The sequence below is a fragment of the Xenopus tropicalis genome, chromosome 6 (assembly GCF_000004195.4).
Source record: "Xenopus tropicalis strain Nigerian chromosome 6, UCB_Xtro_10.0, whole genome shotgun sequence".
NCBI classification, from domain to species: domain Eukaryota; kingdom Metazoa; phylum Chordata; class Amphibia; order Anura; family Pipidae; genus Xenopus; species Xenopus tropicalis.
Window position 1 is genome coordinate 32,683,279 of NC_030682.2, and position 24,698 is coordinate 32,707,976.

The following is a 24,698-nucleotide window of genomic DNA, read 5'->3' on the forward strand; positions in this document are numbered from 1 at the left end:
TTCACTTACAATATATAAGTAATAAAATCGTGTTTCCTTCAGTCTTAGAATTAAGACAATAACAGTAAGCACCATTTTGTGGACACTGTTAGTAAGGCAAGCTTTGCATCATGACAAAATCTTGTTTATGTGATAGGATGGAGCAACAGATGCCCATGCACTGGTTATGCAATTAGATGGTGAGGAAGGGAAAATGGGAGAATTGCAGTGACATCTAGGTGCTGAATGGAAAGTTAAACTTATTGTCTACCTCTCCTCTATGCCTAAGGCATAGATGTGGAGCAGGCAATATATGATTGACAGCTGGGATTTGGACGTGTTAATAAAAAATTGAATTTCTGGTCCATGATTAATTTGAAACAGACCTTTATTATAAAGCTTTTTATGTCTGGGTGACAGGTCATTTTGTGAATAGAGTCATTTGTATTAATAAGGCACACAAATGCTCTGCTTCACTCTTCACTTTATTATTGCCAAATGTTTTCTTTGTTTTGTTTTTTTAAATTTGCTGAAATAGTCTGCTGAATGGGTTGGAGTTCTACACTGGATAGCTGGGAAATATAGAAAGATGGAGACACAACACCTACTAACCAAGCCATCGCTGCTATATCACTGCTATCGCGGTCAAGTAACTGTTCCAAAAAGGGTTTCCACCAGCAACAATAGAAGTCGACAGTGAAAAGACCTTCACATTGTTTTGGTTTCCGAAGTTGCGCGAAATTTCCTCCTGCTGGCAACTTCACATGAAACCGAATTAATGTGAAGGGCTTTCCACCATCACATGTACAGAGAATCAGTGAATTGGGCTGGTATAGAACCCCAAAACATAAAGTGTAGCATTTATTTCCTACAGCTAAAGATGAATTTATCTGTAACAATGAATTTATTTCTTGAAATCACATAAATGTACTGAGCAAACAACAGCATGTGTGTCTAAGGGGGGGCTGTGGTAAAAATGATCTCCCAGAATCTTTCCCCTTGTCTCGTTCCACAATTATTTATACTTCATTAAATGCAATATTTCTCTATCAACTAAATACATCAGGAAAATCAGCATTTCCCAGCTATTGGTGAACCTGAACACAGTGGGATTACACACTTATATTTCTCTGTATAAAGGGATTTTATAAGGCACCAACCTAATATATGTGCTCAGCCATGCAGCCAGATAGCTAGTAAGGCAGATAATTGCAGAATGTAGAGTTATTCATATATCTCATTCAAATGTCAGAAGTGTCAGAAATTCAAATGTCAGAAAGAAGTCTCTTTCTATGAAAAGTGACCTTTTTTATAGAAAGCGACAGAATGGGGCAGATTTATCAACATATGAGTTTAGAGCTTAATACCTAAAAACTCTAAATGGGTAAAAGTTAGAACTCTCCAATTGATAAATACTCGTCTAAATTCCCATAGTAATAAACAGAACGTGAATTTTTAGGCATTAAGCTCTAAACTTTTGATAAATGTGTCGCTAACAGGCAGGACAACTTTAAGCAGGTATTTGCTTTTGTTTATTCACAGCAGGGCTTTCTACATGACTTGATTTATTGATCAACGGGTAATGAGTTGTGTCTACATAGCAAAAATACAGTACACATTCCGGTATTTAATTTATTGGTTAGAAGGCAAAACATATAGAGAGTGATGATTTTATTCAGGGTGTGTAGAGCTGGCATGGGGCACTCAGCTGGCAGCTCTCGTACATGGCTTTTCCCAGCAGCTAAGAATAAGATATGTTGTTCTCTAAACCTTAATGGATTACTCTGTGATGTACAGCATGTTGTGCTATAAACCTGGCAGATTATTCACTGATGTAAAACCTGTGTAATCTTGTGTAACCCCTGCACAGCAGAACTCTGCCTTCCTCTGCTACTGCTGCTGCTGACTGGCTGATGGGTTTATTATTAGCAGGACTGCTATTAGCTGAAATGCCATGTGAAAGTTACATTCCAGAGGGCTCGCTTTGCAATCTCTGCTGCCCCCTGTTGTCTAGTTAAAACTGAAAGTCATTTTCTCATGATATTGGTTACAGGATTAGAGAGATGTTTTATTATTTATTTATTTTTTAAAGAAGGAAAACCACATTTATTTAACATTAGAGATCCTGGTAGTAAGACTTGAAAGATCAGTTGTAATAAGGGTTAACATTCTATACATCACTGCTATCCAACTTCTGTGATACCGGGGGTCTGATTTTTACCGGGGACCAATGTAATGGAGGGCCAATAATGGAAGCCATTTTGACCACTCCCTTTTTAAACCACTCCACATGCCCAAATTAATGGTGGTAGCACACCAAAAAACAAACAGTGCTCACTGCAGGGATATCCCCCATCACTCATGGGATGACATGCTGCATTGTGGGTAAATACACAATGGATTGGGATGATATTGTGCCAACTGGCCAATGCAGGTTTTACCCCCACCCACCATTTCAATGATAAATAGTTATCAGAACTTTTGTAGATTCTTTTGACTTGCCAAGTCTATTTATCATGGTGGAAACAGTTGCCGCTATGAAAGAAGATGCATTAAAATGAAGGCACTTATATTTGTTAAGCAGTTCTGTGTAGAATTAATTTTCAGTTTTGATAAATTATTTAACTGACCAGTAATAACTAACAGAATTGAATGGCTTCTGCAGCCATTTTGCTGTAGATGGCCTGGCATATTTGCACATTTATATGATCCTCCCTTCCCCATAAGTACCCTGGTAACTTGGTAAGCATTGGGGCAAACTGTACTGGGTGCGCCGAGAATAGTGATTCATAAAAGGAGTTCCAATAACACCAATAATTGGATATTGTACTCCTTAACAAATTACGTTAAATCCATTGGAATGGCTAATCCAAACAAAATAAGAAACGTGTGTACAATGTTACTGTGATCTACTAGCATGGGTATTGTAATACAATACATATAGGGGTATGGGAACTGTTATCCAGAAACCCATTATCCAGAAAGCTCTGAATTACATGAAGGCCGTCTCCTATCTCCATTTTAATCAAATCAAGGTCCAAAGCTTTTTGGATAACAGGTTCCATAGCCGTACTGCTACTAAAAATCGAAGGTAATGTACAAATTAAATGTAAAAATCCCTACAAATAGGAAATAAAACTTACCTTATATTACTATTACATTACATTATATTACTATTACATTTATTACAACATCCCTAGTTCCTCTTTTGTATTTTTCACTACATTCTTAGGGGCACATTTACTAATCCACGAAGGTACGAAAAGCGTCCGAATGCGTTTTTTTCGTAATGATCGGTACTTTGCGACTTTTTCGAGCTCTCACTACGAAAGTTGCGATAATGCGTGAAAGTCGTAATGGCTATGAAAAAGCCGCGACAATTCACGAAAGTTATAATGGCAATGAAAAAGTCGCGACAATTCTCCAAAGACATAATGGCAATGAAAAAGTTGGGACAATTCTCCAAAGGCATAATGGCAATGAAAAAGTTGCGACAATTCTCCAAAGGCATAATGGCAATGAAAATTCGCGACAATTCACGAAATTTGTTATTGCTATGAAAAAGTCGTGACAATTCGCGCAAGTCGTACCGGTTACGAAAAAGTCGCAACAATTTACGGGAAAGTCGTAACGGCGACGAAAAAATACGAAAAAGTCGCAAAATGTTCGTTTTCCAATCCGAATTTTTCTCATTCAGATTCGTGGATTAGTAAATCAGCCCCTTAGAGAACAAACATTGAAAATCTTTTATTTTTTTTATTGCATAATTACATAGTAGATAAGGTTACAAAGAGACACAAGTCTATCAAGTCCAACCTTGTGTCTAAGTGAGATGTGCATAGCTTTTAGGCAGAAGAATATAGAAGAACTCATTTGATGCTGCCTCCACTTTTCATCAGAAGTGAATAAAATCTTTTCTGCCTCCAGAAAGGCAATTGAAACACTGTCCTTTACTTTTAGGTCCTATTCTTCTATTCCTTTTATATCCATGTTCTTATCTAACAAAGCTTCTTAATTCTCACTTCACCTTCCTTCCCTCCCTCATCATTTAATGATACCCCTACATATGGGTATATGATTACTCTTTCACATGATCAAATGCTCCAACTCTTCACTGCACGATTCCTCATATCTTCTCACCAGATGTATGTATAACTTTATTTATAAAGCGCCACAAGGGTACGCAGCGCTGTACAATCTTACAGAATACAAAATTACACACAGGGAGGGCGAGGGCTGTGGTCGTGCAGGTGGGACCAGTAAATTCTACCTGCTGATTTGTTGCTATGGGTTACTGCTTTTGGACAAATTTAGTGCCTTTCATTACATAACCCTGTTCACTGAAAAGTGTTCTGGCCATGGGTACTTTCATTGGGAATGCTCTACTGTCATCTTGACTCTGCTTCCCAGCGGATTCCTTAAGAGCTGTATTTCCTACAGCAAAATCATTCTAGTTTTCTCCACTAGTGTTCTGTGTTATACAGAATGATCACCCTCTGGGTGTACTGGAGCAACTCATTCAAAACAGGAATTTTATGTTCTATACTAGAGTATTGTTTATCAAATTAATATTGTTTGATATTAATATTCTTAATAAGTTCTCCACTACTTGGGCTGAGGGCTCCTTTTCTCTCTGCCTGCGTTTGGGACTCTGGTGGTGGAGAGAAGTGGATCTGCTCCTATCTGCTTCCATGTGTACCTCCACAGTCACAGCGTCAGCCTAAGCGCAGCTACACAGAGATTGGCTGAAAAAAAGAAAAAGCACGCATTTTGGTTCTGTGACAAAGCTGTAGGCTTTGTAATTGATGTCTATTATCCTCATCCAACAGGAGGCACATTTATTTTCTTATAATGCACGTGTAGTGATAGACAAATTTGTCACCTTTTTACAAAAAAACTAGCGCAACTGTAAAAATTCAAGAAAAGGATATATTTTATCAAGGAATTTTTAAAATAACTTCATTTTTTATGGGTAGTAGGATGGTACAGAATTCACAGTGTATCAGATATACAAAGATATACCTTTATCTTTTGATAAAGAACGGAGACAATAATAGAAAACAACTTGAAAGTATAAAAAGAAATATTTAAAACATGATGTGATGACAGAATGTTATGTGGGGTATTATAGTTGAGGCTAGCTGTGTAGCTCTTTAAATCGATACCAGCTTCCCAGATTTTATGATATTGGTCAAGTGTTTTCTTTCTCTGCTGCCACCTGTTCCATGTTGTCTCTATTATGATCTGTGTAATGCATTCTTGTAAAGTTGGTTGAGTGGGGGATTTCCAGTATTTGGAAATTAATGTAGAAGCTGTGTTCAAGACATGAAATAATAAGTTCTTGGTAGTTTTGGAGCAGTTCATTGGGTATATTTGTAGGAGGGCTAGTATTGGATATTTACTGTAGGTAGCTGCTGTTGTAGTAATTGGTTTATAATTTTTTAAAGATCCTGCAAAAAGGCAATATTATTGGACAGTCCCTTCACATATGGAATAGAGACCCCTGGGAGCTACAACTGGAGTCATATAATCTTGTTTCTGAGATGTTTTCATTTGGGTGTGTGTACAACTTGAGAATAGATATAGTGGTCTGTAGGTTGGAGGGCATATTTTTCAGCCAATCTCTCAAAGGTTTTGAGAACCTCGTTCAGTCCAGCATGCAATAGAAATAAATCTGGTTAATGTGGTGAGCAGCAGCAATAGAGAGAGAAATATACCAAAGTTATGTCTAGAAGCCATCGTATGCCATGTTTGTATAACAAGTCTAGTTGTAGGTAGCAGATTGTTTAGGGTGGGCCTAGCCTGTTTCATGGCCAATCCATTGTTTGTAACTCTGGGTAGCATGCATACAAATTTTCAGTAGAGAGGCTGCATGGTAGGCTTTTATGTTTGGGACTCCCAGTTCACCAGAGGCCCTTGAATATGGTGCCTTTTGGAACTTCATCCTTGGAGTATGTCTATGAAGATTCTCATTCATCCAGGTCATGATATACAGTATCTAGTAGAATTAAGTCTAAAACAACTGGACTTTTTTCCTTGAAAACATTTCACCACTCATCCGAGTGGCTTCTTCAGTTCAAATGACTGGTAGGGAATTCCCCGGAATTTAAACTCTTGATGGTAGTACAGTCACAGACATCCAATCACAATGGTTCCATTGAACTTATTCAGTTAGGTGTTAGCTGAAACAGACAGGTGTAAGAAGGTATGATCCAGTCACATTGGATCAAGGTGAAACCATCAGGGCCCTTTGATTTGTTAAGTTTAAGGTTCTTGATTATTTGTTTTTTTTCGTCTTGTAATTGCTTTGTTTAACTTATCTAATTGTTGGGGGTTAGGCTGGGGGAGGGGTGGATCTCACTAAGTTACTGTCTTATTGTTGCTATACAGTATAATGCAGGGCTCATCCATTTTATTGGTGTGGGCTCATTTATTTAAAAGGACTACAGATTGCAAAAAAATCAATGCAATTACTTACTTTCAACATTGTGTCAAAGATTTCACACAGTAATCCTGCCTCCCTAATGTAAGCACCACACTAAAAATAGATGCATATAGAATGTAGGGGATAGCAGAGAGCTTTCATAACTTTCAACTGCCTGTGATCCATGTTGTGCCCATAAGCACAGCATCCAAAGTGAACCTTGTACTTACCACTTGGCCAAGGCAGGTGTAAGTGGGTGCACAATGGCCCCCCATTTTCATATCTGAACCTATGTACTAGTTAATGTATTAAGATGCAGACAAGGGACCGTACAATATATGGGCACCTTTCTATTACAACAGAAGTGGGGGATCTGATGCCAATTCACAGGTTAAAAAAATATAGACCATGAGGAGGCTGGGGGAATGTGAGGTGTGCAGTGACACTTAGGAAGTGCAGAATGGAAAATGAAAGTAATAGGCAATATATGACTGGCAGCTGGGATTTTTAAATACTTTGTAACATGTATGGATGTTTAAAAAAAAAATGTAGGTTTCATGCTTAATTTGAAAAGCATTTTATTATACAGCTTTTTATGTTTGGGTGACAGATCCCCTTTAAGATTTGCATGTAGCTGGGGCAGAAACTGTTGCATTGTTTCTATAGTAGGCAAAGGCAACTTTGTCTCATAAAGCAGACATTACCTCCATTGTTATCCTGAGCTCAAGTACAGGTATGGGACCTGTTATCCAGAATTCTTGGGACCTGGGGTTTTCCAGATAAGGGCTCTTTCTATAATTTGGATCTCCATACCTTAAATTTTCTTAAAAATCATTTAAACATGAAATTAACCCAACAGGATTGTTTTGCCTCCAATAAGGGTTCTTTAAACCTTAGATGGGATCAAGTGCAAAGTACTGTTTTTTATTATTATCATCTAAATTTTTTGATTAAAATTGAGTCAATGGGAGATTACCGTAATTCTGAACCTTCTGGATAACTGCTTTCCGGATAACCGATCCCATACCTGTATAAAGGCTGAAAGCCTAAAAATAATAGCAGGCCAGCTCTGTAGATGCCCAGAAGTAGGTGCAAGTAAATTATCTGAAATACACACAGTACCAAAGAGAAATGTTCTGCGTGGCCAATGCAAAGTGATGTTCCTATGGGTATATTAGTGCTGAGCTTCGTGAATGTGGCCCTCTTGAACGATTTTAAATGTGGATATTAAAGTGTGCTTGTAACAAAGGGCTCCCCTTCGCTCAGACATACGCAGCATGATAATATCTATATTCATAGTAACTTACAGGAATGGATTCTTAAACTCTCTTCTCAGAGCGCAGGGATATTCTTTAAGATTACACCAACTATGCTAAATTCCTAGCTACCCATCTTTTCCTTTATTGGCAGAACATCGACTGAAGAGAAGACTTTTTTTTATTATGTTCATAAATATTAATGCTGCTAAAAGAATAAATCTATGCCTCATTTAGGTTCTTCTCATAGAAGCTCCCATAATCCCTCACTTTTGGCCCTTTGAGGTTTCTCTCAAACTCAGGTGGGTGCAGGAGAAATAGGAATGGCAGGCTTTAATGTGAGGCATGCAAAGCTATCCCTGTAGCAAATTAAGAAACAGCAAACTCCGCCGCGCATACAGTTTTAGAGATGTATAATATCTTGCCTTGATATTCCTCCCAGAATGGCTGACTCACATTCCGAGTTTAATCTTCAGCCTGCTAGAATCATAAAATGCATTCTCTCTAGTAAACAATTAGGGGAATTGGATTTTCACAGTACGGCATTATTATAAGCGCTTTGTGTAACTGCTTTTGGATGTGCTTGCTGCATGCTAAATGATACAGTGCTATATATGTAGAATCTTTTCTTTTTCAAAGGCAACAGCATGAGCGTTATGAGAGTTATCAAGCACTGGGCCGGAACTAGGGGTCGGCAGCAGAGGCAACTGCCGAGGGCACAACCATTTTGGGGAAATGGGGGGTGGTATAGTTGAAAAAATATTAATTGTGGTCTATTGCAGTTAAAGGGGAACTCCGGCTTCCGAATCAAAATTTGATAACACAAAAAACCTTAATATACCTATCACTGTAATCTGTTTCTTCAAACAGTATAAATACATACAATTTTTACTTTTGTTTGTCACTGATCGCCCATGAAAACTCTAAACTCCCTATGAATAGTTACTGTGCTGATATTACTCTCAGGGATAGTTTGCAACTCAACTGTGAGTGTTCCAACTCAGGACAAGTTTTAGGTGGAGTATCGGGCGCAGGCACATGAAGGAGCATATGGCGCATATGGCACGTATTTTCGGCTAGCGAAAATATATGCCATATGCATGGTGTGGCATTAGCCTTAGGGTGAAGACACACGGAGCTACTAGTCGTGGCTACTAAAATAGACAATACCGATCATTTACTGATAACTGTCTCTACGTGTGTTTTAGCAGAGGCCATTCTCAGTACTGTCTATGGCAGGGCATTTTCTGGTGTTTAGTAGCTGTGAAAAAGTAGCTGCTACTACTAGCTCCGTGTGTCTTCACCCTTAGGGGCACATTTACTTACCTACGAACGGGCCGAATGCGTCCAATTGCGTTTTTTTCGTAATGATCGGTATTTTGCGATTTTTCGGAAAATTGGCGCAACTTTTTCATTGCCATTCCGAAAGTTGCGCAAAATGTTGCGATTTTTTCGTAGCGTTAAAACTTGCGCGAAAAGTCGCGCCTTTATCGCAGCTTTTGCGCCGAGTACGAAACATTCGGATTCATTCAAGCTTCAGTATGGTGACTTTTCTTGGGCCAGGTTGGAGCTGCAGGGTGCCATTGAGTCCTATGGGAGACTTTCCTTGGGCCAGGTTGGAGCTGCAGAGTGCCATTGAGCCCTATGGGAGACTTTCCTTGGGCCAGGTTGGAGCTGCAGAGTGCCATTGAGCCCTATGGGAGGCTTTCCTTGGGCCAGGTTGGAGCTGCAGGGTGCCATTGAGCCCTATGGGAGACTTTCCTTGGGCCAGGTTGGAGCTGCAGGGTGCCATTGAGTCCTATGGGAGACTTTCCTTGGGCCAGGTTGGAGCTGCAGGGTGCCATTGAGTCCTATGGGAGACTTTCCTTGGGCCAGGTTGGAGCTGCAGGGTGCCATTGAGTCCTATGGGAGGCTTCCAAAATCATGCAAAGTCTGAAAGTTTCGCCCGCTGCTTAAGAGTGCTCAATACAAAAAAGTCGCGACAAGATACGAGCGAATCGTAATGGCTACGAAAAACTCGCGTTTTTTTCGCGCAAATCGTATTGGTAACGAAAAAGTTGTGACAATTTCCGAAAAGCCGTAAAGGCGCAGAAAAAAATCGCAAAAAATACGAAAAAGTCGCAAAATGTTCGTTTTCCAATCGGAATTTTTCCAATTCGGATTCGAATTCGTGTCTTAGTAAATCAGCCCCCTAGTGTTTCTGATAGATTCACTTAAAGTGCAGCTGTTGCTTTGAGAATATCAGGAAATCAGTCAGCAGCTGCTATGATACACTGACAAGGCAGGTAGGCACTGTAGGTCTCATAAGTCCAGTGTATCTTATGAAAATGCTAGATTATAAGATGTGTCTAACAACTATCAACACAGAGAAAAAGAGCCTCAGGAGCACAGCGCTGAGCCTTCACCTAAGGGAGTAGATATCACTGTTTTTTTAAGAGCGGGCACTCAGTGAGCAAATCTTCAGGCAGAATTCTTGGTTAAAAAGTATCTTTATTTCCAGGCGGTACTCTAATAAAGTTTTAAAAGAATTCTGCCTGAAGATTTTCTCAGTGATTGCCTGCTTTTCGAAAAACAGTGATATCTAATGAAAATGAGTCCTGTGACTAACTGAAACATGGAATTGGGAAAGGCACCATTGAGAATATGGTATTCACATTGTGATTAATGTAGCTGACACTTTGTGCGTCTCATATGAATGAAATCAAATGCCGGGCTTAGGTGTAATACAGTGAGGAACACAAACACAGAGCCTTTTCCGTGATAGGAATTTACTGGACAGACTGGGGCTCATTTATAAACACTGGGCAAATGTGCACCTGGGCAGTAACCCATAGCGACCAATCAGTGATTAGTCTTTTTCAACCAGCGCAAACTAGAGCAAACATCTAACTGGTTGCCATGAGTTATTGCCCAGGGATTATAAATGAGCCCCACTGACTCAGTTGTATTATTTCTCTGCCTGGGTCTCTGAAACAAACCTCTGATCCCTGCTTGAAATATACAGCTAAATCAAATGGAATCAAATGCTCACATCCTGCTTTCAAGTAAATGGTTTATTGAAGGGCCTTATGGAAGCCAAGTTTGCCTGTGCCACAGAGACAAGCCAAATGAGAATGATTTAGCAGCCTGAAAAATCATATATATTTATATACTTAATGTATACTTGATATTAACATAGTCTATTATGTATATGAGCCATAGCTCATTAGTATTTCAATGTTTTATCCTTCTATTTGCAAGCCAGGTGCATAGAACCATCTTTCCTCTCATTTGCTTTCTCTGATTTGCTTTAAGCTTTAAGGCTTTAATTACTAAGCCTAAAATATATCACATAAATGGAAGAGAAGAGAGACAATTTGACAGAAACATATGCTGTGGGAATGAACAGAATTTTAAAGGGAAGCAGTTACTTAAAGACAACAATGTGCCATCTCCACTCACCCATGCCTTACCCCTATTTCATGCCCTATTAATATAACTCCCAGCCCCCCTTACCTTGTCTCATTCTCTTTGCATGGGGCAGAGCTTGTTACTGTTCACTAGAGGCAAATTTCATAGCTCTTTATTTGCTGGTATAGGATTTGTAGATGCATATTTTTCAAAGGGTGGAAACAGATTCCATGCTCTGCTATTGCCCTTATAACATCCTATCCTTTACTTGATGCCAGCAAAGATATAATTAATCTTTATTGGAGGCAAAGTAATATTTAAATGATTAGCAGACTTTAAGGCAGGGGTAGGGAACCTATGGCTCAGGAGCCAGATGTGGTTATTTTGATGGCTGCATCTGGCTCGCTGCCAAATCTTTAATAAAAAAATAACGGGGGGTGTGGCCTGCGCTCGGCTGATAGAAGACATGTTCTTAGCCTTAGAACACGTCTTCTATCCATCGAGCGCAGGCCACACCCTCCTCCGCATCACATCCAGCATCCTTGGCACCCACCCTACCTTGCCCCTGCGCTCGGCAGATAGAAGACGTGTTCTAAGCCTTAGAACACGTCTTCTATCTGCTGAGCGCAGGCCACACCCTCCTCTGCATTGCATCCACATCCGGCATCCTTGGGACCCACCCTACCTTTCCTCGCAGCATCCATAGCCAAACATATTGTATGGCTCTCACGGAATTACATTTTAATATGTGGTGTTTATGGCTCTCTCAGCCAAAAAGGTTCCCGACCCCTGCTTTAAGGTATGGAGATCCAAATTATGGAAAGATCCCTTATTCGGAAAACCCCAGGTCCTGAGCATTCTGGATAACAGGTCCCATAGATGTATATCTAAATGTATAAAGGTATAGGATCTGTTATCTGGACTGTTTGGAAACTAGGGTTTCCCAGATAAAGAGTCTTTCTGTAATTTGGATCACCATACCTTAAGTCTGCTAAATGTGATTTAAACATTAAATCAACCCAGTAGAATTTCTTTGCTACCAATATGGATTTATGCAGCTTAGTTACCATCAAGTACACTGTACTGTGTTATTATTACAAAGAAAAATGATTTTCATTGTTTTCCAGTTTTGCAAATTAGAATTAGTTGTTTATAATGGCATTTATGGGAGATGGCCTTCCCATGATTTGCAGGTTTCCGGATAACCAATCCTATACCTGTATATGCATCGCCTCAAATCAATACTTCTGACTTTGAATTCCTCAAAGTAAATTGTGGGCTCCCTATAGCACAGCCATTGATCTCTTGGTCATATCTTGGGGGGTGGAGAATGGCACATCATGAGGTCAAACCTAAAATGTTTGCTCATGTACCCTGTGGCTGAGCACTGAATGAATCACAGCGAGTAGCACAGAGCTGGGAAATACACTGTAATAAAAAGAATCCAAACCATTATATATAATATATGAGCAGCAATACCAAAAACGCAGGCAAAAGACACATTCTTAATAATTGCTTAATTAGATTATTATTCTCTGTAAAGATAGCTCCCGCTGAAAGTGCATCTGTTAAATATGGAGTCCCCCAAACGAGCACAGCAATTAGTGGGAAATAATAGCCCTGCTGGTTTACTATAGAGATATATGAAAGCCCATAATCATTTATAAGATATATTGAACTCCAGAGTGTCTACATGCGGTTACCTCGGGGCATTAATAAAGCCGACAGCTCTTAATCTGGAAGACAAACTGCAGATATCAATTAAATGTATTAGTATAATTAAATGAAGAAAGAGAATGCCACTGTTGTGGGCTACCTATTGATTTACATGTGATTAGTTCAGATCTTTCATTTAAACAGTTAATAAACTGCTGTTCTGTACATTACTTGGCATGGCTTCCCTTGAACACAGACTGAGCCCAGCAGAAACCATTAGTATTCAATGTATGAAGGCACTCTGCCCTGCAATGGTAAGCCATTATCCATCCTCAGGGACAATTTAACATTAGAAATATCACAATGATTATTCTACAAGAAACAAGTACTGTGTATTTATCCCATTCCCACTTATAGACACTATTGTCAGACAATAGTGTGATCTATAGAATCTACAGGAACTGCCATTAGTAATTATATTCTGCAACCAGGTTTAGCATATAAGGCTGATGCCACACGTGGCGTAGGGCTGATTTTTCCGGCAAGCGGAAAAATGCTTTAAAAAATATGCTGTTTCTAATTAGAAAAGGACCCCCTATCTGGAACCCCCAAGTGCAAGTATTCTACATAATGGAACTCATCCCTTTAGGCTGATGCCACACGTGGCGTAGGAAAAACGCTTGCCGAAAATTCAGCCCCACGCCTGCTACTTGTGCCTGAACCCGAATGAATGGAATATGCTTGGGTGCAGGCACATGTAGCCGAGACTTTGCATTCTCTCGCGTTTTCATGCGTATATCGGCTACATGTGCCTGCAACCGAGCATATCTCATTCATTCGGGTTCAGGCACAAGTAGCAGGCGTGGGGCTGAATTTTCGGCAAGCGTTTTTCCTACGCCACGTGTGGCATCAGCCTAAAGGGATGAGTTCCATTATGTAGAATACTTGCACTTGGGGGTTCCAGATAGGGGGTCCTTTTCTAATTAGAAACAGCATATTTTTTAAAGGAGTGCTATAACACACTTCATTTTATTTAGGGCCTGTGTTACTATATGTGGGCATAGCTCCAGGCACCATAACCCATGTATAAATCTTACATCTAATTAACTTTGAATTCCTTAGTGTAAATTGTATAGCACCACCATTGACCTATATTCTTTAAATGTGATTGCACGGCAATCAAACGCATGCTTTGTCAGGAGGAAACAACAATTTTGATGTTATAATATTTATATTAAAAACACAGCCAACTCTAACGCCTTATTAAATCCCTTAGGAAATTTAGACTAAAACCTATAAATCCAGAGCAGATGTCTCTCTCTCTAAAATCCGCAATGCACCATCTCTTTTCAGTACTGTATCCCTCACTATCTCCACCCCTTGAAACACTCTAACATCGGATCATACACAAGTTAAAGACAAATTCTGAGTGGGCTTTTCCCCTTTCAGGGTTGGACTGGCCCTCCGGATAACTGGGAAAAAAAACCCGGTAGGCCCTGAACTGGTCTGGCAGTATGTATTAATCTGTTCCATGCATGACTGGTTCTTTCAAACTCTGGAGTCATTAGAATGCACAGTTTATCCAAGGATGTCCCACTCTTGCCTGTTGTGTGCATCTGTTGTACTCTGTACTCCCACCTGTGCCTCAATATTATCTCATCTCTTTTTATTCTGTTTGTCTTTTACTTCGCAAAACTATCCAGAGGGTTATTGCAGAATACGGGTGAATGGCTAAGACGCACTGTGCTGGGAGTGGACAAACAGCAGTTTATTTTCTTGTAAAGTAATCAGGGTGCGTTAGGTCAGGGGTCCCCTAACCACCGGGCCGGGGACCAGGGCCGGGCCATGGGCTGTGCTGAACTGGCCCACCTTTTGTCTTAATTACCTGTGATCCCAACTCTCTGATGTTACACAGCAGTGACAACAGATATGCAAAGCCCAGGAAGCTTTCTACTGATCGCAACAAGGACCAAAGTACTTAAAGCTCCATACTAAGCAGTAGGGGATGACACCACTTAGGTGGGAGTTAGACATGCAAAGGGGCTGGGCACATCTAGTTGCAGGGGGAAGTTTAGGTCTCCCACTGATTTAGTATTTTGATGAGCTGTATTGTATTTTATAATGTAATAAAAATAATAAAGTGCATTATATAAAATGTAGTAATTACATTTATATTATATATGAAATAATAAAATCCTATACTATACACTAGTTTTGCCCCCCCATCCCCGGTCCGGATAAATTGTCTTGCTTGAAACCGGTCCATGGTGCAAAAAAGGTTGGGGACCACTGCGTTAGGTGACAGTCAGTATACTGAAGGACGGTTCTGTACATCTTTGCCTTGGGGAAGAGACACAAAAATCAGATAAGTGGATATTCTGAGACAATTCCTACACTGCAATGGGGAAAGATAGAAAAGGAACGCAGCAAACACAAGTGTATAGTGGGGAACATTGGGAAGGGGAAAGTGACATGTCAACCCCAAAAATACGTTTTTGCCTAATAAAAGAAAACAATTCTAAGCAACTTTCCAATATGACTTTATTGTTTTTTTTAGTGTGCCACACACATCCCTTATTATTACAAGAAAAGAATTCCATAACACTTCACCGGTATCATGTATGAAAAGTCGATCTTTATTATAAAAGGCATGCCAGTCAATACAATGCAAAACAAACATAAAACATTAAAATCATTTTAGACCAATGTCAGATGAGGCATCTGGTGTATCGCCATCCGAACCCTACCTATGCCTGCAGCTGAATTAATGGAATACTATCGGGCACAGGTACATGTAGCCGATATCCGCATAAAAACACAAGACTTTGCATTTGCTCACGTTTTTATGCATATTTCGGCTACATGTGCCTGCACCCAAGTGTATCTCATTCATTCCCGTGCAGGCACAGGTATGAGGGGTATTGCGGTATTTTCAGCAAGCGTTTTTACCCTTACCAAAATATACGCCCTATGCCTGGTGTGACATTAGCCTAAAAGGAGAAACACTCCGTGCCCCCAACCACTCACCCACCATATTGTGCAAGTCGCACCATAGTCACTGGCTCAGAACAACCCATGTAAACTCATCCCTTAACTTTATCTTCCCATCCATAAGGGTGAAGACACATGGAGCTACTAGTATCAGCTACTTGTTGTGGCTGATACTAATGCTGATCATTTACTGATAATTGTCTCTATGTGTGTTTTAGCAGAGGCAATTCTCAGTATTGGTATTTTCTGGCATTTAGCAGCCGTGACAAGTAGCTGCTACTAAGTAGCTCCGTGTGTCTTCACCCTAAATCTCCACTGTCCTGGCCAAAAGGAATCTACAAATAAATAAATACATAAAAAAGTATATAAATAACAAGTATTTTATTAACATAACTTTGCAGGCTGACTCCTCATTCAAACCTAGAGGTGACAAACTTTTTACAAACCCATCTATTTTAGGGCACATATTGTGAGACTGCCCCAATCCGACACTGTCCCATGTCTCGGTTTATATAGACAGTGGTTTGGTTTAGCACATACGTCCCTTCTCAAAGCCAATAGTCAGTGTAATACTCAGTTAGTGAATTGCTAGGAGCCGTTTGGGAACAGAAGATGTTTTTGGTTTCAGTACAATCTCAGTATACTTGTATTCCAAGCAGTTCTTTTGTTAAATGTAATCAAGGTTATTCAGTGGTTTATCTTTCTGGGGATTACATGCATCTTTTAAAATAAATATTCTTACTATTTTAGTATAAAGTCAAATATAACCTGGCTCCAGCTTGGGGTTTAAGGTTAGCAATTGTAATCACAGGTGCTTAACATATAGGAAATCTCCCCCCCCCCCTCGACAATTGGTCTGTCTATGGAGCCCTCAGCGGGCCTAACCCAATCGATATCTGACCTAAAATCAGCCAGGTTTAAAAATCACACTGAGACAAGGAGCGCCTTGTTGTGTTGATGCAGTCCTTGTTATGATGGCCTGTAACCTGGCAATGTGATCTGATTGCCTGGCCGAGGGCTGAATGATTGGATCAGTCTGAGATCACCCACCTTTGAGTGGCCAATATCAGGGAAAGATCCGCTTGTATGGCAACCTCACCAAATGAGTAGATATATTCCGTTTATATATTCTTGACCCTGTGCAGGCTCTGCTGAGCTTCTGGGGGATCAGCCAGCACACACAATTGTTAGCTCAGTAGCACAGCGGCAGCGAGTAGCAATGTTCCCTAAAAGCTGTGTGATACCAACACACACCACAAATTGTGGTCTCCTCGAAAATTTTTCTATGTATACAAATTATAATTACAATTCCTATCACAGTGTTGGTGAAAAAACTGAAATGTTTTTAGCGTGTTTCCAGACAAGAATGGTGCATAATTAATAGCTGCTCATGTACGCCCACCTAGCAGCACTCAGCACACAGTGTCTACAAAGCTGCACAAAAGACATTTTACATAGGCAGCCTAAATCATTGCATTATTATGTTACCTCTAGTCAGAATGGAGAGATTAATGAAGGGGCACAGTTTCCAGTCCTCCGATGCGTGATAATGTGCTCAGACTAGTGCCGTGCTGTGCTAATGGTGCCAAAGGCTTTTAGCTAAGAGACGCCGGGCATCTAAACTCTGGTCTCAGTATCAGCAGCCATTCTCCACATTACCAACAGCAGGCATTTAACTGTGCAAGCATTCTGCTGGGGTCAAACGTGGCTCTAGTTCTATTACATTTATGTCCAGCAAGTGGACACTAGTGATGGAACACCATACTATAGGTATGTATTCACTCTGCATCAACTATTATTACTATGTATTATATTAGCAGCCATAGTTATGTCAACACTGGGGGAAAATGTTGCATTGTGGGTAAAAACATGGCAAGTTGTACCAGAATTGCACTTTGCACACTGCACTTGCAATTGTAAATGAGTCCTACTGGATATTAGCATGAGTAGAACTATATTGGTCTCCGGTTGGCACTGTTTTCTTTCTCCTAAAATTACATAAGAACCCTATTGAACAAAGAAATCGAAAATACAATGCTTGCTTATTTATTAAGAACAGAACGGAAATGTGGGTCTTCACTATCCAAGTCTGATGTTAACAACACAGGTTTGTGGAAGTGTATAGTGGCTTGAATAATAAAAAATTTCTAAGGACCTCCTTTATTAATGCTCACCAAGTTTACAAAAATATACAGAAAATACAAAAAGAGTTTGGACTCCTCTAGTCCACTGTCAGGCAGGTTGTGTGCAAATACAGGCAATTCAACACCATTGTTACCCTCCCAAGCAATGGTCGACCAATAAAGATCTCTTCCAGGAGATCTGGGAGATCTTAAAAACTCCAGGCTCACATCTAAGTAACTAAAGGCCTCTCTTGCATTAGCAAATGACAGTGTTCATGAGTCCAGCATCAGGAGAATACTGAACAAGAATGATGGCAGGGTTGCAAAGAGGAAGCCACTACTAGCCAAAAACATCATTGCTGCCTCACTACAGTTTGCTAAAACCATGTAGATAAGTCAGAAGGCTTTTTTAAGCATGTTTCATGCAAACCAACTAGATACAATGTGGCTTTTATTTAACCACCAAGAGGTTGGGTACCACACCAGAGACACCATGGTAAGCTTCATATGCTTCTCAATGGCACCCCCCACAGTCCCAGGGTGCTACATGACAGGGACACAGCAATTACCAACTTAAGCATAAAACAATAGCAAAATATTAAAGGGATGGTTCACCTTCTTTAGTATTTTATAGAATGGCCTATTCTTAGCAACTGTTCAAGTGGTCTTAATTTTTTTATTTGTTATAGTTTTTGCATTTTTTTGCTGCCGCCTTCTGATTCGTTTTGACTTTCAAATAGGGATCACTGACCCCAGCAGCCAAAAAAACATTACGTGAGGCTACATTATTATTGTTTTTGTAATTTTTTTATTACTTATATTTATTTTGGCTGTCTTTTTTTTCATATTCTAGTCTCGCATTCAGATCAGTGCCTGGTTGCTGGGTTAATTTGGTCCCTAGCAACCAGATACCTGATGAAATTCTGAACCAGAGAGCTGCTGAACAAAAAGCTAAATCATTCAGATCAGTGATCCCCAACCAGTGGCTCGTGAGTAACATGTTGCTCCCAGTGGCCTCAAAGCAGGTGCTTATTTTTTAATTTCTGGTAAGGAGGCAAGTTTTGGTTGCATAAAAACCAAGTATACTGCCAAACAGAGCCTCCTATAGGCTGGCAGTCAACATAGTGACTGTAAAATAGCTAATTACAGCTCTCCATAACTTTTTCCATTTGAATGTGGCTTACGAGCATAAAAGGTTGGGGATCCCTGCTCTACATCATACCAAATATTAATGCAAAGCTGAACAACCACTTTAAGGACCACTTAACTGAATTACTGAATGTGTTGGCCTTTGAGCTAAATTTGCACCCATAGCTATTACTATTCTGTGCGCATTACTCTCATTTTGCAGTACCTGAGGAACAAAGACAACATAGTTAAAATGTTAAAGTGCTGTTTAATATCTAAGCAGTTTACATTCTGGCACAGGTTATTACATATTTACTTTAAAATAACAGTATTTTGTATGGAACATAAACAGTAGCATCTGCGTTGCTGAGGCCTGAGGAGCAGTTCAATGTTTTGTGCTCATCCAGAAATATTAAAAACCATAGTGGTACATGTCCATAATATTTGCCTCCATAATTATAGCAAATGCCGTATACTGCTTTTTTTCACAGTTGTACAGTGGTCCCAAATTATTGTCTGGAAACAAAGGTTTCAGTTTCCATTCCTCCATCTGTTTTGCAGGCTTCCCTGGGCTGGTCTGCCAATAAACATGCCTGATTCCTCATTAGGGCCTTAAAGAACACACTGTCTCATAGACAATCAGTCTGAAGAACGATGGTTCACTACACAGGGAAAGTCATAACTGAAAATGAACTAAGAAAGAGACTGTCCTATCACCTCAGTTTAATAAACCAGTAAATAACAAAGAAAACAAATAAGGCAAAGAGCATCATGTAGCAAAGAAGCTTTGCTTGGCTTCCTCGGGACAAAATCTTCAGTCTGCCCATCGTTGCACCTAAAAGTCCACCAGTTGAGTCAAAATCTGAATCCTAAAGAGAAACAGAACAAATTATAATTAATAAAAAAAGAAAACCAGAAAAATGGGCTCAGCTGCATAACACATTAGTTCTGCGTTTCTGTCAGTTCTTCCCTTTTATATCAATGTATGAAGTTAGCAGAGAAACTGACAGTTACACAGCAACTGACAAAATAAAGAATTAAAGAGAATAAGTAATACAAAGTATCATATATTAAGTTAGTGCTTCCAAACAGTTGGGCCCTAGCAGCAGCAGCAATACAATCTTTCCTGATGGAAATGGAAATCCGACTGCTGTCTCTGCGTGCATGGCCCTTCTGTCAACAAATCACTTCTACAAACGATCATATTTACAAGACAGCAGTAGTTGTGGAAATGATTCATAGTCTATGTATTGAATTATGGGTCAGTTTGTCTGGGTTACCACAATATATGTATATGTATATATGTAGGTTTATGTTAGGTTATCCTAACTACATATAAGCAGAACAAAGAGACTGAATAACGGAAGGGTAAGTTAGGCTACATTTGGCCTGTGTTAAAGAAGAAGGAAAGGTAAAAACTAAGTAAGCTTCATCAGAAAGGTCTATGTAAATACAGCCATAAGCACTCACAGAAATCCTGCACTGTTCTCTGTCAAAAGAAACAGGATTTACTGTCTTTGTTTTCCTGTGACAGAGACGTGCAGCTCTCTCCTCTCTCCCCTCAACTGCTCCCCCCTCCCTCAGGAATGCTAAGAACTCCACCCTCGTAGGAATGTAGATCTGAGCCAATCAGCAGGAAGCTTCCTAATAGTCTTACACACTGAGCATGTACGCCGGTCTTGCCTTGGTGCAGGAGTGAGGCATTATGGGAACTTTCTTTACAGAGCTCAGCATTTTTTTTTCCTATGAGGCTTATGATCATCTGAACGGGAGAAATATGGGGAGACTATTGAGAGGACTGAAGGTATGCCTGCAGCTTGAGATTAACTCTTTATTAGCCTTTCCTTCTCCTTTAAAGCAATGCACGCTGCTCAACTAACTGCTGGTGTTCCTTAGTCGCCCGCGAACAGGGAGTTTTGTCGCAGGCGACTAATCTCCCCGTGTGCCAGAGCCATAATGTGCAACTGCAACACGGACCTTAGATTCTATGTCCCCGGAACAATGATCAATATGAGGAAAGTGCTGTACAAACATGTTATCATCAGGCCTATATGAATAAAGGATAACAATTATAACTACTTACAGCTATTTGTTTTGTCTGCATGGGGATCAGTATAGGGTAGTGCATGGGGTTGTCTATAGTCTGCCTTTATTGATTATATGTATCCAACAGCCTTGCATTCTAACTTTCCTTTTCCCACTGTTACTTATCAAACATCAGCAAACCTAGCAGCCTTTGTAACTTTAAGCACAGCCAGACAAACCCCAAACACCCTTCTATTAAACTCTTGCTCTACACAAGACAATGAATATGTAGACCTGCCTGGTATTACTATACATGGCCTTGGTATATTAGCTGCATCTAATATTCACCCACAAACTTAGAATGACAATTTGCGGAAGTGTAATTGTTACTTGGGACTCCAAAATTTCTTAAAAAAAAAAAAATAGAGTCTGCACTTCGAATGGGGGAAACAGTATTTTTTTTAAAAAACATTTTCCCCCCATACAGCGCAAGGCTGCCAGCACTGGGAGGGAGCTCCCGGTGTGGCCAGCCATGTTGGGGCCCACGCATGCACATAATGAGTGAGCAGAGAGTCTTGCTCATTATGCACATACGCCCTATATAATATGGCCACCCACACCGAGAGCTTTTTTTAAAAAAAGACAATTGCTTCCCCCAACCAGAGTGTGAGCTCTATTAGACTGCACCTACGTTGGGGGAAACATTTTTTTAGTAATTTAAACCCCCCCCCCCCCTTGTTTTTACGTAATTGCATACAGCAGCACAGAGATTACACAGCAGGAACGCAGAGCAACTTTTAGCTCCATACTTACCATTTCTCCTAACATTTTATTGTGATATTTCACTTCATTTCCAATGTCGATGGTAAGCTACAGGGAAACAAAAACAAACAGCTTTAATCTTAGAAACAAATGTTTTACTAGTTCGCAGATAACTAACTCAATCAAACATACATCAAGCATTTGTAATTGTTTTAAACTTATTTGTAATTGTTATTGCAGTATCCGTATGTCCCTCACTATACCCTGCTCTGCTGCTCCTGACTACATGTACCAATCCAATTGTGGCTAGGGGAGAGCTGCAGTCAGCTCCAATTCCCACAATCCCTTGCATGTACTACCATTAACAGCTTTGGAAAGAAGAGTCATGGAACATGGAATAACCTTTCTAATGTTTTATTTACCAGTAGGTCCTTCCAACGGACACGAGGGCACCCACTCCGTTTAGAAGAAGGGAGGTTCCATTTAAACATTCGGAAAGGATTTTTTACAGTGAGAGCTGTGAGGTTCTGGAATTCATGGAATAACCTTTCTAATGTTTTATTTACCAGTAGGTCCTTCCAACGGACACGAGGGCACCCACTCCGTTTAGAAGAAGGGAGGTTCCATTTAAACATTCGGAAAGGATTTTTTACAGTGAGAGCTGTGAGGTTCTGGAATTCCCTCCCCGAATCAGTCGTGCTGGCTGATACATTATATAACTTTAAGAAGGGGCTGGATGGATTCTTAGCAAGTGAGGGAATACAGGGTTATGGGAGATAGCTCTTAGTACTAGTTGATCCAGGGACTGGTCCGATAGCCATCTTGGAGTCAGGAAGGAATTTTTTCCCCTCTGTGGCAAATTAGAGAGGCTTCAGATGGGGTTTTTTGCCTTCCTCTGGATCAACTAGTAGTTAGGCAGGTTATATATAGGCATTATGGTTGAACTTGATGGACGTATGTCTTTTTTCAACCCAACTTGCTATGTTACTATGTGGAACTGTGCGAGGCACTGTGCGAATCAGAGTCTAGGATTGAGGAGAGTTATTTGTTACCACACTGTTTCAGGAGCACATAGAGACCCACTGAGGGCCCCTTACAGCTTGGCACACCCCAATTAAAATACACTGTCTAATCAGCCACATTCCCAGGTAGAGGACCAGTGGCACCGCTCCATGTGCCCCAGCTAGTGGCAAGCAGTGACAAAACTGTTATGACCACTGGCTGCTGTTTATTACAATAAGCAAATCTGCACTTGGCATGGCACCCAATCACTGATTAGCTTTTTTTTTGGCTTGTAACAGGTAGAACCATGGCTGGAACTAGGGGTAGGCAGAAGAGGCACATGCCTAAAGCACAGCAGTTGGGGGCACGAGGTATGTGCCGCTTTCACCTAACCCCTAAGTCCAGGCCCTTGTCCCCCCCAGCACCCCCACCGCCTAAATGCCTACATTACCTCCTACCCCCAACTTCTGCATGGCCCTGCGCGCCAATTGGCACATGTGCTCATATGGAAATGGGGGGTGGGCAGGAGAGGATGGCCAGGTTGGCCCGGCGCTGGGCAGAACAATGAAAACATAACATTTAATTAGTCATCGTGTGTTGAAAATCTTAGTGTTGATAAATGAGCCCCAATGGCAGTCTAAGAAGCAATACCCCTAAAGATTTATCCCCAGATGCTGGCCTGGTACCCCAAACTATAAATAGCACTAAGCTCCCTGGTCCAATAACCCATAGCAACGAATGTTTGCTCTTAAACAGGTAACACATTATCTGCTGATTGGTTGCTATGGGTCAAAGCAGCTGGGCAAATGTATTGGCTTTATTACATAGCCCCAATAGGGTCACTTTGAAATAAGTGAACAATATTTAAGTAAAACATGAAAATCCCCGAAAGGTTTTTATTAAAAACCAACCAGAGATAATGCCACTAGCTGCCAAAGCAGGACAGGGGGAGGCTGATGATTAGTGATCTGCTACTGAATCAAAACAAGCCAGGCAGCTCAGCTAAGGATTCTGGGAGCTGTAGTCTAACAGCTAGAGGGGTTAGCTTACAGATTTCAAAGCGCTGGCTTTCATTTTCAGGTTCTCAGTCATCCGCTCGTTCTCCTCTTCGTATACACTGTAGCCGCTCATTTCTGTTCTCGGACCCCCCTCCCGGTGCTTCATACCGCCCCGGTCCATGGCTGCAGAGTCCCACTGCCGATTCTAAGTGAAAGGAAAGCGCTCAGAAGAGCAGGCAGCTACCGGCACAGAGCCTCCTACACACTAGCGATTACGTGTCCCGCACTTCAGCATCCGCCAGCGGTGATGACAAGACTGCTTCTACGGAAAGCAGATAGGGACAAAAAGCGTGTATTCTCGTTATTGTCAGAAGCGTTTTAATAATAATATTTTCTATACGGAAATATCAATTATATAGGACACATAAATAATTTCCAGTGAATAATTCATCATTTGCTTCAGTTTATTGCTATAAGAACCGTAACTATGTTGTGTGGCTTCTTGCAACAGCCCAATATAAAGGCGGGAGTTACTTGTGATATATAAAGTGTATAACAAATAGCGGGAGCTGGGGTGCACACTCTAAGACCTGTGGGGTCGGTGAATGGTTTTGGTTAATAATATTGCCTTTGAGCTTTATTTGTATATCATTTGTAACCACTAAGAGGAGACCATTGTAGTGACAAGTAATGTTTGCAATAGGGAAGGGTTGGTGATGTAGCAGGTGACTGGAGTTTATCAGTGTGGGGAAACAAGTATCAGAGAGAGTATTTGTAGGTGGTTTCTAAGGGCTCTGGCACACGGGGAGATTAGTCGCCTGCGACAAATCTCCCTTGTCACGGGCGACTAATCTCCTCGAACTACCATCCCACCGGCGAACATGTAAGTCGCTGGTGGGATGGTACACGCCGTGCAGGCGATTTGATTTTCAGCAATTTGCCGAAATCGCGCCGCCGCGTGTGC

The 24,698-nt window shown here is 40.6% G+C and overlaps 1 protein-coding gene across 1 annotated transcript; it reads right to left on the reverse strand.

The window, feature by feature from the left end:
* Window positions 1-19,195: 19,195 nt before the first annotated feature.
* bet1 (Bet1 golgi vesicular membrane trafficking protein) lies at window positions 19,196-23,983 on the reverse strand. The gene is made up of 3 exons (NM_001016442.2): window positions 23,787-23,983; window positions 21,786-21,842; window positions 19,196-19,816 (listed from the first exon to the last, which is right to left on the reverse strand). Exons 1-3 carry the CDS (start codon window positions 23,913-23,915, stop codon window positions 19,661-19,663), a joined length of 342 nt encoding a protein of 113 aa, NP_001016442.1. The 5' UTR covers window positions 23,916-23,983; the 3' UTR covers window positions 19,196-19,660.
* Window positions 23,984-24,698: the final 715 nt, after the last annotated feature.